Source organism: Hippocampus guttulatus, chromosome 17 (genome assembly GCF_054856545.1).
Source record: "Hippocampus guttulatus isolate MCC_2025c chromosome 17, RoL_Hgut_1.0, whole genome shotgun sequence".
Lineage (NCBI taxonomy): Eukaryota > Metazoa > Chordata > Actinopteri > Syngnathiformes > Syngnathidae > Hippocampus > Hippocampus guttulatus.
In genome coordinates, this window is record NC_141277.1 from 10625055 (window position 1) to 10640791 (window position 15737).

The 15737-nt window shown below is 42.6% G+C and overlaps 1 protein-coding gene across 5 annotated transcripts; it reads left to right on the plus strand.

Annotated features, from left to right (window-relative positions):
• Positions 1–212: 212 nt before the first annotated feature.
• Positions 213–15670, plus strand: LOC147192094 (scavenger receptor cysteine-rich domain-containing protein DMBT1-like). 5 transcript variants are annotated; one of them, XM_086135894.1, is made up of 6 exons: positions 213–384; positions 490–567; positions 1416–1751; positions 1831–2039; positions 2263–2414; positions 14121–15670. In XM_086135894.1, the coding sequence occupies exons 1-6, from the start codon at positions 228–230 to the stop codon at positions 14302–14304; spliced, it is 1116 nt and encodes a 371-aa protein (XP_085992020.1). In that variant the 5' UTR covers positions 213–227; the 3' UTR covers positions 14305–15670. The 5 variants fall into 5 exon arrangements, with proteins under 5 accessions (XP_085992020.1, XP_085992018.1, XP_085992022.1 ...); XM_086135892.1 differs by having other exon boundaries at positions 14125–15670; XM_086135896.1 differs by lacking the exon at positions 14121–15670 and adding an exon at positions 7824–8981.
• Positions 15671–15737: the final 67 nt, after the last annotated feature.

Here is a 15737-nt window from a genome sequence, read left to right on the forward strand (position 1 = left end):
TAGATAATGAAGTGTGTCTTCTGCCCATATTTAGTCATGCCTGTATAACTTTCTCACGTCTGCAGCAAAATTCTGTTTTGTAGCCAGATGTATCCTTCATTTTGCTACACTGCTTACTGGAGACTTTGTGGTGACGCACAGGACATCGGAATGCACCGTGAGTTGGCACAAACGAAAGGCCCGGCGTCGCACAAGAGTTTCGATACCGCCCTTCTGATAATATAAATATGTTGCGAGTCGTGTCTTTGTACTTGCGATCTACTCTCTGTAGCTCAAGGGCCCAGAATATTCTGCAAATAAAACCTTCAAAGAAACTGTTCATTGTCTCCAGCCTGTATTCAAATAACCAAGCGGAGCACGCGGAGGAAGAAAAACAGTCGCGAGGTAAGAAAAGCAATTTGCTCAAGATTTCATGATTGCCTATTATTCACATCTCGTCAACCATTTTTTCAAAATGAATGGATTTCATGGTTTTTCTTTCGCCTCGAGGTCGACACGCGGCCAGGATGGGGATGCCAAGAAGACTATTGCTGTTTCTGATTTTGCAGCTCATGATAAGAGGATCAGGTAAAGTTTTCACTTTATCTTGATATGATTTGGTTTGATGTCCTCTCACACTCGGTGACATAAGAATGGAAGTCATTCCAAGCAAATTAACCAACTGCAATATCCAAACAACAATAAATGCATTCTTCCAGGAAACATGGGGACTATCATGCCAAATTCAAGCTTTGTACTTCGCCTGAGTCGCTGATGGTGTCGTTGTACACTCGCCTGGCTTGAGACCAGGCAGCATGGGATCGGTTCCCACTCAGTGGCAGTGCGGATGTGGATGTGAATAGTTTTTCGTCTTTTGTCTGCCAAAAATCATCCTGCTTTGTGACTGCTACTTGTAGCCATCAATCCATGCGTCATCTTTCATTAAAAAAAATCAGCACAAATTATTTGATATATTTTTGTTTTGCAGGTTATTTTGTGGGTTTTTTTGTTAATATAGTGCTCCTGAGTTAATTTTGGTGATCAGTTTGAATGCATTTTTATTTATTGATTTTATGTAATTTTTTTTCAGAACCGTATGGTTTGACATGGTCAGTCAAAAAATGTTTATAGTTTAATTAAGGATTTAATTTTATTTTTTAATTTCAAATGAACTTTTAATCTTTTTTTCTGTGACAGTTAACAAAGCTGTTCTTTGTTGCAAGTTGGTCCATCTTTCTTTTTTTTATTCTCTTATAGGTTAATACGAAAACAGTGTTGTGCAGAGGAGTGCTTATCACAATTTTATAGACAAATGATACTATTGATAGTCGTGCGGGGGGTGTGGGGGTGCGAGATATTTTCTTCTTCCTAGAGGGGGGCATGACAGAAAATAATTGAGAAGCACTGCACTAGTACAATGTATCCTTTCCCAACAGCACCACAACAACCAGTGGATGAGGTCAAGGTCCGTCTGATTGATGGTGGAAACACCACCTGCTCCGGCACAGTGGAAATCTTCCTACGCGGACAGTGGGGAACGATGTGTGACCACTTCTGGAACCTGAAGCGTGCACAAGTGGTGTGCAGACAATTGGGCTGCGGCAGGGCCCTGGCGACGACGTGGCATGCTCGCTTTGGAGAGGCCCCAGGGACCATGAGGCTGGATGAATTCCAATGCACCGGAAGTGAAGCAAAGCTGGGAGAATGCAATCACAAAGAAATTGGGGATTTCAACTGTGTTCACGATGAGTCCGTCGGTGTTATTTGTGAAGGTAACTTTGGATTGAGTTTTGGCATAATTACACAGAAACCATGAAAATAATGAACTTGTGCATTTTTTGTTTTGTTTAGGTGACCAACCTTCACTCGGACCCTCACACCTTATTTGTGGTCTTGACAAAATCAAAGTGGGCCTGAATTCGCTTCAGGTCGCAAGGGCTGGTTGCAACCCACGTTCTGGCAACCTGGCAGATCGCAGCTGTTCCCGGGTCAGGGAGCAGAGTGGCATTGTGTGGTACGAGGCCGACACTTGGGCCGGTGCCTGTGGAAACATTCTGACGGTAAAAACAAAACAAAACAACAAACACGACACTTGAACACATCTATCTGGTGGGTCTCTTGTTGTGCTGTCTAAAATATTTCTTTTTTTTAGAGGGTAGCAATCCTTGTTTTTGGGGAGGGTGTGGGGACAGACGGGGTGTTTTTCTTGATCTCTATCACCAATATCAAAGCTGTGATTGAATGAAATGTTAATGTTCTATCTCATGAACATCTGTTTTGCAGACCAACCAGACACACCTCATCTACTCCAACAGTCTATTCATCTACCCAACAAACGGGTCATCCATCTCTCTTCCTAAGAAACTTCCTTTCTCGTGTGCCTATCCCCGGGACACAAACAGCAGGCCGAATGTCGTCATCAGGCCGGCCCTGGAGTGAGTATATCATAACTAGGCCGATCCGCTTCTCCTCACAAGGGTCGTGCTGGAGCCTATCCCAGCCACCTTCGGGCAGTACCGGTTGCTAGCCAATTATGCGTGTAAACTATAAAGGGAAGACACCCCAAGCTCATCAGATGACAACGGAGGGCCTGTCTTTTCACTGATGGCGTTGTGTTGTGATGGATGATTGCCTGAGTACATACGACATATGTCTAACATGTCATCAGAGCCTTGCGTTGAGCTTGGAGTCGACTGTGTGAGCGGCAGGATGGAAACATGTGAAAAGTCTTTGACCAGGCCAAAGCAGAACTTGATGCTCCGGCAGGTTGAAGACCCGCATTTCCAATTCCACATCATTGGGTCGCCGCTTCTCTCGACAACGCTTGGCTGCCTCATTGATCTTCTTCCGCTTGTCCCAATCATTTTCAATGAGCACTAATAGACTGTAAAGTGGGAGTGGTGATGTTATTATTGTTATATTTAAGTTGCACGTTCCTTTTTCGTCACGAATCTGTAAAAAGTTGCTGATGTGTTTGTGTGTGTATTTTATATTTTAACGCATATTGTGTTTTATTGCTCCTTTCACACACTACGTTTGGTGTACCGGTACATTTTTAACGAAATGGGTTTTTTTTTATGTTGTCAACCAACTTATTGTGAATGACTTCTTTGACGGTGTGTGTGACATCATACCTTTGGAGAGGTGGGGAGAGGACTCGTGGTGGATGCGAGTTTTGAAACACTTTTGTTGTTGTGTATATATATATATATATATATATACACGCATATATATGGTTCAATTTCGGCTTTGGTCTTCCTGTGTGGAGTTTGCATGTTCTCCCTGAGGCTGCGTGGGTATTCTCCGGTACTCCGGTTTCCTCCCTCATTCTAAAAACATGCATGGCAGGCTGACTGAACACTCAAAATTGTCCCTAGGTGTGATTGTGAGCACGGATGGTTGTTCGTCTCTGTGTGCCCTGCGACTGGCTGGCAACCGGTTCTGGGTGTCCCCCGCCTACTGCCCGAAGGTGGCTGGGATAGGCTCCAGCACCCCCCCCCCCCCCCCCCCTTGTGAGGATAAAGCGGATCGGAAAATGGATGGATTGATGATTATATATATAATATGGAAACCTACAGGCGGTCAATTTTGAAAGTGGCATGAAGTTTATATATTTTGCAAGTAAGACCAATGATGCTTAAGGCACAGCAATGAAATTGAAAAATATGTTTTTACATAGCACAAGAAGACACACTCATTTGTTTGCATAAGTAAAATATTTCATATTTGCGGCCTACTAGTATTTTTCATACAAATATTTAATTTGTAATTAATTATAATGATGCTACTTCATTAGCATATGGCTAATTTGAGTTATGTTCCTGCTGCAGGAGCCGAACCTCATGGTAAACGCAGGTCCATCAGTATGTTAAAAGAATTACATGCTCAAAATGGCTGGTTTGTGTCTTGGGGACTTCCTGACAGCAGGTTTTCTTAAATAAGTTATATGACCTTATTGTATTCCCATTGACTTGCCTGTAAGAGTCAAGCAGCGCGGCGACACTGTGGTAATCACATCTGCCACACCAATCTTGTCTGTCGGCCACCGCTTGACCCTCATGAGGGTATGGAACATGAATGAATGGATGGATGGCTCGTCTTTAATGTGGGTATGATGAATGGTATTTGTGTGTTAAGTGACTGCATGAGAAAAACGGAACGTCTCAACACCAGTCGAGCCGGAGCAGTTTGGTTTCTTTTTCCAAGAAAGATGTGAAGCAATCAATTTAACAATTTAACCCTTGAGGGGATGGTGTTTACTACAGTGGACAGCTTATGTTATCAGGTTACAGGGTGCTTGAAAGGATTAATTGAACTGCATGGTAACCATGTCGTCTGCATCGATGGAAACGTAAAATGCAGGTGTGTGTGTGTGTGCGTGTGTGTGTTTACGTGTTTCCCCCATTTTTTGCTCATCTTGATTTAGGAGACGAGCCAGTGGAGAGACTTGAGGTTACAGCTGTAGAGTCACTTGGCAGAGCAGTAATTAACTCACACACACACACACACAAAAACACATGCACGCGCTGAAGACCTGTCAATAAAAGACTCTCCTAATTCCTTTGGCAGAATCTTCACTGGGAATCAGTAAAAGGGAGAAGAGACAGATGGAAAGAGCAAAAGGCAGATTGATGAGAGGATGTGTAGTCTTGAAATACGACAAATGGAGGGTGGGTATGGGAGAGGGATGAAAGGAGGGAAAGGAAATAGTCCCGACCCATCGAGGTAAAAGGATCCCTTGTCTAGGTTTACAAAGCCACATTTCAGCTCAACTTGGAACATTTTCACTTTTATCCAACAGCTTCAGAGATTGTCATCAAGTCATGACCTCTAAATGAGGGTGTTCCCATACTTCAACACACAATATGACCTTTTCATGGAACAGCTGTCACTTCGGTCGAAGGAAGTGACACTAGATTTGTCCAGAGATGGCCTCAGTCGTCTTGATTTGATTAGAGGTGAGACTTTGAGGCTGGACCACCGACAGTGGAGTCAAACCAGACCTGCCTAAGAAAACCCGTCGTTCCCCAAAGCTAAGAGAACCTTCACGATGAAATTCTAACCAGAGTCACATACCTTATTGGGTTATGATTAAAAGCACCACATGCTCATTCCACATTCTCTGACACGTTAATGAGATGACGAAAATCAACTGGCAGATACTCCATTTACAGTGAACAATAGCTACTGCAGCAATGACAATAAGCACACATGGGCCACACATTGGGATGCACATTCGCCCAGATTATAGCATTTCTCGGTTGTGCAACAGTAAATGTTGACCCAACAGTAGATTGGAACTTCTAAGATCCCTCATGAAACTTATCGAGTAAAATCCGAAAAAGTGGGCATTGAATTCCTTGTTCACACGAACAGACTGCACATGTTGCTGCTGGGTGCGACGCTTGTGATCTACTAAGATTTGGGCGCAATTAAAAACTGCTGTAAACTTGGTGGAGACTGCCCTAAATAGCCGATGGTTTTTACCATGGAAAATTTGAGAGGGCTGCAATTGGAAAATGAAGTTTGAAGTGAAGGAATTGGAAGGATGAGTGGAAGAGGCAAACCGAAGTTGGCTATTTCTCCACATTTGAATCACACACAGCTTTTGCGCGTGTGCTTCTGATGCTGGTAGCTATAAAAAAGGGCAGCAAGTCTATCACTCTGATCATTTTGGAGACGCCAGCATGGGGACGAAGGACGATTATTATATGAGGGACAATAACGGAAGGATACACAGGTCTCGGACGCGGGATCGAGGACGGATGGGCAAAAGAAGGTATAAACTGCCCATCTCTGGTTTTGAGGTTGCCTTCACAGATGTTTTACAAGAAAGTCGGCATCTTTGGAGCTCTGTGAGACATTCTCTGTGGTATGCTAAGAATTTGTGAGTGACGATGACACACGCGCTCACACTCACGTGTGGGAGTTGTACTTTCACTTCAAAGTGGTGACATTGAGAACACAAAGGTCAATCACAGCGGATCACCCACCGTCAAAGCAGTGAGTGGAATATCACTTGTAACTCACATGTGTGTATGTGGGTGATTCGATGAAGAAATGAGTTTGAGAGAGCGTAAGGAGCAGTGTTGGCTCTGCCTTTCAATGTGCCTTGCTTCACGATGACCTATCAAATATGTTAACCCCATGACTACACGACTTGACAAATCATCCTGTTAGCATGTTAGCATTTGAAAATGTAGCATTTGAAAATGTTAACATTTGAAAATCTCTCTCTCTCTCTCTCTGTATATATATATATAGAGAGATAGAGAGAGAGAAAGAGCTAACATGCTAACAGAGAGCTAACATGCTCACAGAATGTGTTATGCGTGCCACCAGTCTTGTAGCCCCCGCAACAATGTAGTTTCTAAATCGAATGATTTATATGTTTACATTTTCACATTCAGCATATTTCCAATGTTGTCATCGCAGGAGCAATGTTTTTGTTAGGTATGGTCCATGAGTAGCTGTAAATACTCATACAAACGTTAAAATATGTAATCATGATAATCCGCCCAAATTGCTGAGGAGTCACATTCTGGTTCATTTGCCTGGTGATGCGTAAAGGTTTCAGGTGTTAAGAAAAATAACTTTATTTCTTAAATATTAACGCTCTGTTGGACTGATAATCCATCTTGGAGGTTTGGGCGGGGAAAAAAAAACATGGCAGCAAATGACTTTGACAGAAGGGAACAAAATGTGCATTCTTGCTGACCTCAGATTGAACCACTGATACAAGGAATCAGGGTCAGAGTTACCAGAACATTGCACTCTAAGTGGGACTTCACTTTTGCCTCCCAACTGTAAAATGACCAAATGGAAACAGTATCTCTCAACCCCCCCCCCCCCCCCACACACACACATACACACTTTTTCTCCAATTATGTCTAAGGTCACCTGGGACAGGCTACCGTAGCCAACCTGTGAGCCTGAACAGGTTAAGCATTCAAAAATGGACAGATTGGTGGAGCGCGACGCGTTTCAAGCATTGCTGACCCAAATGGATTTGAGAATGTGTCCGCTCATTTCGGAAAGGCCTGGCTATTCATTTCATTGGCCGCGCCTCACTGATCTGTTCCCTCTTTATTTGATTTGGCTGCAGCGTTGCGCTCTTTTTTTTGTTGTTCTCTGACCGTGACATCTCTTGCATTCTGTGATGTGTTGAGCACATCTTTGGACCATCGATATTTCTCACGTTACTTTTGTTTTCCCTCACTGTCTCTCAATTTTTACAACCCCTGCTCCCTTTCCCACTAACACAACGGGGTGGTAAAGAACACATTATTCATAGTTGCCAAGGACCCTGCTGCGTATTTACACATGCCGTGCTTTATGCATTGCAAACCGCCAATATTTCCTTGTGTTATGTACCCCGCGTTGAATGTAAAATCCAATTACTGTGAAGACTCTCGCTGTCATGTTATTCTCTTCACGTCAGGGAAGGATTTCGTTATAGAACATGCCCAGCCGGATAATGAGGGCATTCTGAGATGGCAGTCAAACAAAGACACACAAACATTCAAAATCAGTGAAATGAAAGGATTTAAATATAGTCAACACCAGATTTCAGGGTGCAGCCCGCCTCTCGCCCAAAATCAACCAGAACCGGCTCACGGGCGACGCTAATGAGGACAAGCACTACGAAATAGATGGATTCATGATTCCAAAAGGTTCCGTGTAACCTCCGATTGCTGCAAGAGTGCTTGTGCCTCCCATGTGAGCGCCTGTGCCATGAGGTCACCACACTCATGCAGTTGATGTAGTTTGGGCGTTGTGATGACAGCAAATGTGTCATTATGGTCGTGTCTCCACTTTCACTTACTCTCTGTTTCTTCCTCTAGTTCGGAGGGGAAATGAACTGCTGTTTTCCTTTGAAGGATAATGCAGGAAGTTTAAAAACAATATGATTTCACCCTCGCTGGGAAGTCAAAGAAACATAACTTGGTCCGCAACCGATATTATGGAGTGTTATGCTGGACAAAGAGAACCGGAGAAAATGAGAGAATGAGAAGATCTACGTGTGAGCGGAAAACCAGTTCTTTGGAAAGAGGAATTCCTGTGGAAACAGTAATGTCATGACAGCCTTTCTTGTGCCTACATACACACACATAAATACTGTCCTTTTAAATCCAGACTTCTGAACCGTAATCACAATTAACAAACATGTTTCTCAACCCTCATTCCAACTGAGATGTTGGCAACCCCTGACCCCTCCTTCTCTTGAGGGGATCTGTGCTTTCGCAACTTTCGGCAAAAAAAAACCCAAATTAACCAACATTGTGTCAACAGATTTGTCATGCAACTTGCGGTCTTCCATGCTGTATTTCAATGGAAATGGAAGAAAATGAATGACGTGCATTTCACTTATTTGATTCAATCAGTTGAAGGCAGTTGGTTAAAAATCGACTCCTATCAAGAACATGGGCCATTATGAATTTTGAACCGAATATAGATGGATTGATTGTACTCACTAAATATTTGAGGAACACCCACGGGTAATTATACATCATGACCACACAGACAAACGCTTTCTGTAGAAGAAACGGCCAACAGCTCAACAATATTTTGAATCCACAGTTTGGCCCTTGCGGTAAAGATCTAAACAAGCTTCACATCCAACCATTTTACTGACAAGAGTATGGTAGTAACTTCCGATGTTGCTGTAGCCGGCTCACGCTGAGCAGGTAAATAAAGCTTGATGAGTTGCAGTAAAAGGAATTACTGTTCTGTGACTAAAGACTAAAATCTTTGTAAATTCAACACTGCATGTGAATTTCGAGGAATCTTCCCACAAACAGCCTTTGTCAGGCGAGGCACTTTTTGTTTTCCTTTACTGAGATTGAGTTTTTCTTTCTTTTTTTTTTCTTTTTTTTAAAGAGCTGTTAAAGCAAAGACAGAGGGAGAGTTGTGGTTCCTACAAACTAATGATGACTGTTTTACAAGTGGAATATTCCACAGAAAATAAAATAAAAAGACATCTCAGCAGTAGTAGTGATTGTGGTTTGTGTGGAGGAACAAGATCAGAGAAAAACAAGTGTCACCAATACAGTGTACATTTTCCCATTTGGTTGTCCAGCTACATTTCAAATAATGTGCCCTTTTTCAACCGCCGAGCAATAGTTTTTTAAAAATATGTTATATTTTAGTACGTATTTCCCTTCACACATTTCCTCTGTTTTTCTCCGATGGCTTCATATTTCCTCAAATGTTTTTCTATTGTCAATCTTTGTTTGAATGTGCTTCTCATCAGGCTTTGACCTCTGTGATCCCTCTCATGTTTTATTCTCCTAATGGGTCACTCTTCTTTAAACACACAGACACGCGGAGAACCTGAGTTCTGCACTGCTTGTTAGTGACTTTTGTGACATTCATTCAAAATGTGTTTCCAAGCTGCGAACTGGATCATATAACAGGTTGGCCCTGAAAGCCCCCGGGAAGGGGAAACAATAACACAGGCCCATCGTGTTGTGTTGTGTTAGTCCTTGTTTCCAAGAATGAAATTACTTATTTACAATAAATTTCATAACAAGCTAGAAGTAAATTGTTTGCTTTTGAACATCCTATCCATATAACGTATTGGCCCGATTATAAGACGGCCCTGATTATAAGACCACCCCCTCTTTTTCAAGACTCAAGTTTGAAAAAAGACTTTTTGAACACCAAATGAATTTTTATACTGAAAATAATTACAGTACATCTGAAACAAATGATTATAACAATGTATTTGAGAGAAAAAGCATGTTATTTTACCTCACTCAAATTTTAATATCTGAACATTTAAATATGTAAACTAAAGTGCAATCACATTCGTAAATGAATGGCTTCTGGTTTTTGAAATGTAAATGACATTCATGATCTTCGACCCACTTTTCTCCAGATTGTCCCTACGTTTCTCCATTTTCTGTTATCTCTTCTATTATTTTCTTTTCTTTCTTACCACTACATTTTATTTTTCTTCTTCGTGCTACCGCTATTTTTATTTTTTCTTCTTCGTGACGGGTTCACTTTGGCCTGGGGAGTCAAGTTCAGCATTCGCTTCAATGGTATCTGGTGCCATCTAGCGTCGTGAATGGGTATAATGTCTAGACCCCGAATATAAGACGACTTCCACTTTTTCAGTCTTATTTCAATGCAAAAAACACCGTCTTATATTCGGGCCAATAGGGTATATATAGCTAGCTCCCTATCTAGGTAGATAGAGTGACCTTCACCAAAGGAACCATTGCAACTTTTAAATTTTAATTTTTGCCTGTTCTCATAATTACGACTACTTCCAAATATAAAAAACTGCTCCAGACAATATAGGGAGCACTTGGAGTTACATTGTGTTGTTTCAGTGTTCGATTTTTTTTTTTTGGAGCATTATACATACAAAGTGATTTTCTTTAAAATATTCCTCCCAGGCCACTAAACTTGTCCAGCCCTTTCTTATAGGTTCTTTTTCTATTTACTGCTCGCATGCTGACCTTAAAGTGCACAACTTTCACTGCACTGATTGACTGTGGCGATATATGCATGCTTTGAGGGCACAGACTGTGATTGTTCTCTCTGGGTGTTAACTTTCGGAGCAGGAAGTGCAGGCTCGGGTCAGGGGGGGATATAGGCATGCTCAGTCTGCCCACATCTGTTCAAATAGCAGAGACTCTCGAAGTCGCGTAGGAAATGTGTGTGTGTGTGTGTGTGTGTGTGTGTGTGTGTGTGTGTGTGTGTGTGTGTGTGTGTGTGTGCGCGCATGGGTGTACGCGTGCGACAGAAGCCATTCTTTGTGTGCATGATTTCTAAAAGTAATTGACCTTATGCTGTAAAACAGCTGCCCACAGTAAGTAACAGAGGGAGATTTGTCATGTACCTGCTGCAATAGGGAAGCACTGCAAGTACAACGCTGACAAGGAACATGAACCTTGCATTCTGACCTCTGACTCATTCTCAAAACAACAACAGCAACAATAGCATTGTTGCTCGAGCATCGAACAATTCGCCTAATTATTTTAATCAACAGAAGTATGGTTAGAACTTTCAGCGTTAGTGTCAATGTGACAACAAAACCCAACCCCCAAGAAGAACTCAAGAATGAAAAAATAATTCTCCACTGCCCAGAAGACAAATCGTCAACGTCAAAGTCAAAGGAGCATCTGGATATAAAATGACTACAAAGTAGAAGTCAGCACAGAAACAAAAACAGCTGGTTGCGATTCAGTTCCAGCGCTTAGTGATTCCCACATGGTTTGTCAGGTTTTACCTTTTCTCAACAACTCTCCCACATGCATGTTGTTTTTATAGTGTTGGAATCTTGATGTGATTTACTGTGACTGTAAAGAAACATCACGCAAACAGTATATTTGCAATCTGAAAAAAATGTGCTTCGGCTACTGATGGTGTCCACTCACCTGACTTAAACCGACCGACTCAGCGGCAGTGGGAATATCATTGTGAATGCTCATTTCAGACAAGAAGCCATGAAAAGATTGGTGAAAAATAAAATTCGCAAGCTGTATGTTACTCAATGTGACAGTATAAATCATATTTCTTCTTTAGAAAAATACACAAAAGTAAAAACTGTGTTGCATTAAAACTACACAATAATCGGGCTTGAGTAATTCCTCTGAGGTCTCTAACAGATCATTAACTTCATTGTTAGTGACAGACATCTGGTTTGGGGGAGGGGAAACTCGATTGACATATCATCATCTGTGCGTTGTGCTCTGTCTGTCATCTCAAATTCTACAAAAAATGATGAGGGTGTTAAAAGTGGGTCTGTGTGTACCCCACTTCGGGAACCAATGTCAAGTTGAGCATTTCGGCACTCATTCAACATCCCGGTCCAACTTTGGAAATGAATCATGAGAGCAAGACAGAGAGGAATTGACTCATTTCGCATAAAATTGTCTGCATTTGAGTCTTCAAAGAGGAGCACTGTGGTTTCGTGTGATGACTCAGAAGCTTGTGTTTTACGACAAGGACCGTTTTACATGGTAGCTGCGTGGCACCATGTTGACATGGTCGCTATAACACTATTAAAATGAAGAGAGCCAGACATCACACACATGTAAATACGCGAAGACTGCATCCTGAGGTTTTGTGATGGCAATAAAAGATGCCTCAATGCACCTTGTTGATTAATCCTCGCTCACTGCGTCCTGTGAGGGAAGGAAGTGAAGCTTTCAGCAAAACATAGGGCAGGCTGAAAAGAAATAGGACATTAAATGCGTCAGTAAACAAAACATTATGTCAACGGTGACATGACAAAACTCAGCATCCCAGGAGTGGCCTAGATGGAAGTGAAGGATGTGGGGTGAAACATGGCGACACCCTACCGAATTGTGGGGAGGTTTGACTTGATGGAAGCGAGGACGGGAAAAGATGACCCTGATTTTCATCCATTCATTCTCTGTACCGCTCGCTCGAGTCACAGGGTTATTTAAAGGGGATATATCATGGAAAACCCATCCATTGTCTGATTTGCTTATCCACGCAAGGGTCGTGGGGGGTGCTGGAGCCTATCCCAGCCATCTTCGGGCAGTAGGCGGGGGACACCCTGAACCGGTTTGCCAGCCAATCGCAGGGCACGCAGAGACAAACTACCATCCATGCTCACACTCACACCTAGGGACAATTTAGAGTGTTCATGCATGTTTTTGGAATGTGGGAGGAAACCGGAGTACCCGGAGAAAACCCACGTGGGCCCGGGGAAAACATGCAAACTCCACACAGGGAGGTCGGAGCTGGAATTGAACCCGGTACCTCTGCACTGCGACTCACCAGGCCGCCCATTATGGAAAACCGACTTTTCAAATTCAAACAAATGGGTCTCTGCTCACCCATCAACAGTTAATCTCATTCTTCCCGTGTATGGTTTTTCATCTCAACAATGAACTGGATCTGATTTATGCAAGATTCCAAGTGAAGCATCAAGTGGGATTACCAAAGTCAACATCATTCTGGGCATTTTAAAAATAAAAAAAAACAATAAATGACAACACTATGAATTTGATCTAGTCGCTGGTTGTGTAGTGGTACACTTGCGTGCGGGCAGCGTGGGATCGGTTTCCACTCAGTGACGGTGTGAATGTGGGTGTGAATGGTTGTTTGTCTTTATGTGTGCCCTGCGATTTACTGGCGACCAGTTCAAGGGATAGTCCGTATTCCACCCGAATTCAGATGCGACAGGCTCCAGGAACCTCGTGACCCTGTCCAGGAAAAGCGGTATTGAAAATGGATGAATGAATAAATGTGCGCTCAGTGCCATCTTGATTTTTTTTTTTAATTTAAAAAAACTGCAACAGCAATGTGAATAAATACTTTAGAGGGCGAGAACAACAAGAGTGTGCAACCTTAGATATGCTGTGTAAGATTACCTTCACTGCTACAATCCTATTGATTGCTCTTGGGCGCCCTCTTGTGGTTGCACGTGTTTACTTCACTTAAGACCTTGGGCCGTCTCTCACGGTCCACACAGTAATTACAGTACATTATTGCCAAAGGGTAATTCTGTACTGTATCTTAAATGCTGTGTTGTTGTTGCTCGCGTGTCCTTCGCTTTCGCAGTTGCTTGTTTAGAATCGGGGTCAAAATGCAGACACTCCCCGCTCCGCCCCAAGTTGTTGTCATATTCACAAAATCGGTACTCTCCATCGTACCAGCAAGCAGAAACACGGGAGGGCTGAGGATGAAAACCTCTTGCTCGCTTGCACTTGAGTATTTCAACTATTCTCCAATTCTTCATCCTTGAAATGCATTTTTGCTTTGAAAATCTTTTTTGAAGCGTCAACATGTCACGAAAAGACGAAACCCATAAAGACCAAAAAAAAAAATTACCATGCACGAGTGTGTTCTCTCCCCCATTGCCCAGTTCTACAATGTTTATAAAGCAATCAATCTTTCGTTGGCAAAGGAGAGCACTGACAGTGTAGTGTCTGTTTTATGTTAGTATTGTGCTAATTTCATGGAATTACGTCAGCTAATCGTAGTAGGTAGAAAAATGGGCATATGGTTGTCAAACAGAGAAATAGTTATGTCAAACGAATGCGTAAGCAAGAAGCAAGATATGTACTGATGATGCTTGTTGGCTAATAACATGTATTATTACATGTTATTACCCAACACCGAACCCCCACCTGGCTCAACGCTACCCCGGAAAGCAAGGGTACGACTCAACCGCCTAAGAACTGGGGTAGGCTGTTTCAACGACAACATGTTCCGATGGGGTCTCGTCGAATCACCATTCTGCGACTGTGGACCAGAACTCCAAACTGCAGAACATCTCCTCTACGACTGTCCCATTCATCGACCACCAGATGGCAACTTGAACCTCACAGCACCTAATGAATCTACTGTCCAATGGCTGCAACGTCTGGACATTTAACACCGCAAAGCTGCCCTCATACGCGAGAAGATGAAGAAGCTAATAACATGTCAAAGAATGCATGGGAAACGAACAGAATGCATAACTGATGATACTCGTTAACTAATTACATGTCAAAGAATGCATGGAAAGCGAACAAAATGCATACGGATGATGTTTGCTAGCTATTCCGCAATGGTCCTCATTAGATTAGCAAAAACACCCTCCATTGTATGAGCAAAACGCGTATGGCAATGGCTGTTGTACGCTTTCAGCGGGTTGCCAAGCCAACGAAGACACAATCAGATCTAAAGATTCGCATACATTGAGTTGCCATGACCACGGAGATACGGCACCTCCTGAAACCCACATGCAATCACATAAAGACCCGGCAGGGGCCTCTATCATATTTTAAAGATAAAACGATTGTGATACCATTATAATCCAGAACCAAGACATGAAGTGATTTATAGATACCATTAAAATCTAGCCAACTAAGAAGGCCACAGCCAATCAGAATTACACAACGCATTATGATACTATTAAAGTTGATAAATGATCAAAGAGACTAACCAATGAAATGAGAAGGGTTGGCCCCTCATAACGCTATAAAACCTGTGTTTAACCTCGGGGGAATTCAGAGTTTTTCCGATGTGCACATCTGTACCTCTCCGGGTTTTGATTGAATAAAACTCGTTTGTGACCAGCCTGCACCTCGGCCTCTGGACTAAGTTTGTACTTGGATTTTGAACGATCCCGGCCTCAAGCTCAAAGAAACATCTGGTGTGTCCCCTGATCTGCGGCTCGATTAAGGAACGTCTTTTTTGTGTCGGCCCACCGGATCCCTCAGCCGACACCCGGGAAGAGGCGGAACGCCTCGGCGCGCCCCTGGTCTCCGGGAGTAGGCGTGGGTCTGGCTCCGGGCCGACACATCACAGCCAAGGTTCTTGTATTGTGATTGTAATTTGGGTAACAAGAGCAGTTATTTTCCTACACTACCGTGACTGTCCGCTAGATAGCAGCATTAGTCTTTACAGACGGACGTGGAAATGAATGGGTCCGACGATTTTTTTAAAATTAATTTGCAGAATACATTTCATCCATTTTTAGTAGTGGCCAAAGGCTTTTCGGTATTGTAAATATTTTTTAATCACGTTTCTACATATTGCTCCGGCTGCTAACGAGTGCGTGTTTCTGTGTCTGTGCAGCAATTCTGTGATGACCCATTTTTGTAGATTATGCGCCTGTTTATGATTTTTTTTGTTGTTGTTGTTGTTATATAAAAATCCAATTTGAGAAACCGGCACAATGACGACAACCAAAACAACGCGTGCACTATGAAATAATCGATCCTCTGAAATGTGACAAGAGTTCAACACGAATGCGAACGTGAACCTTGAACTATTTTTATGAA

What these genes read in the sequence shown, in the direction of transcription:
- LOC147192094 (XM_086135892.1), top strand. Translation starts at nt 228, where the DNA reads ATGTTGCGAGTCGTGTCTTTGTACTTGCGATCTACTCTCTGTAGCTCA. An exon ending in GCTCATGATAAGAGGATCAG is followed by an intron (nt 568 to 1,415) that starts GTAAAGTTTTCA and finishes CTTTCCCAACAG; the next exon opens with CACCACAACAACCAGTGGAT. An exon ending in CGTCGGTGTTATTTGTGAAG is followed by an intron (nt 1,752 to 1,830) that starts GTAACTTTGGAT and finishes TGTTTTGTTTAG; the next exon opens with GTGACCAACCTTCACTCGGA.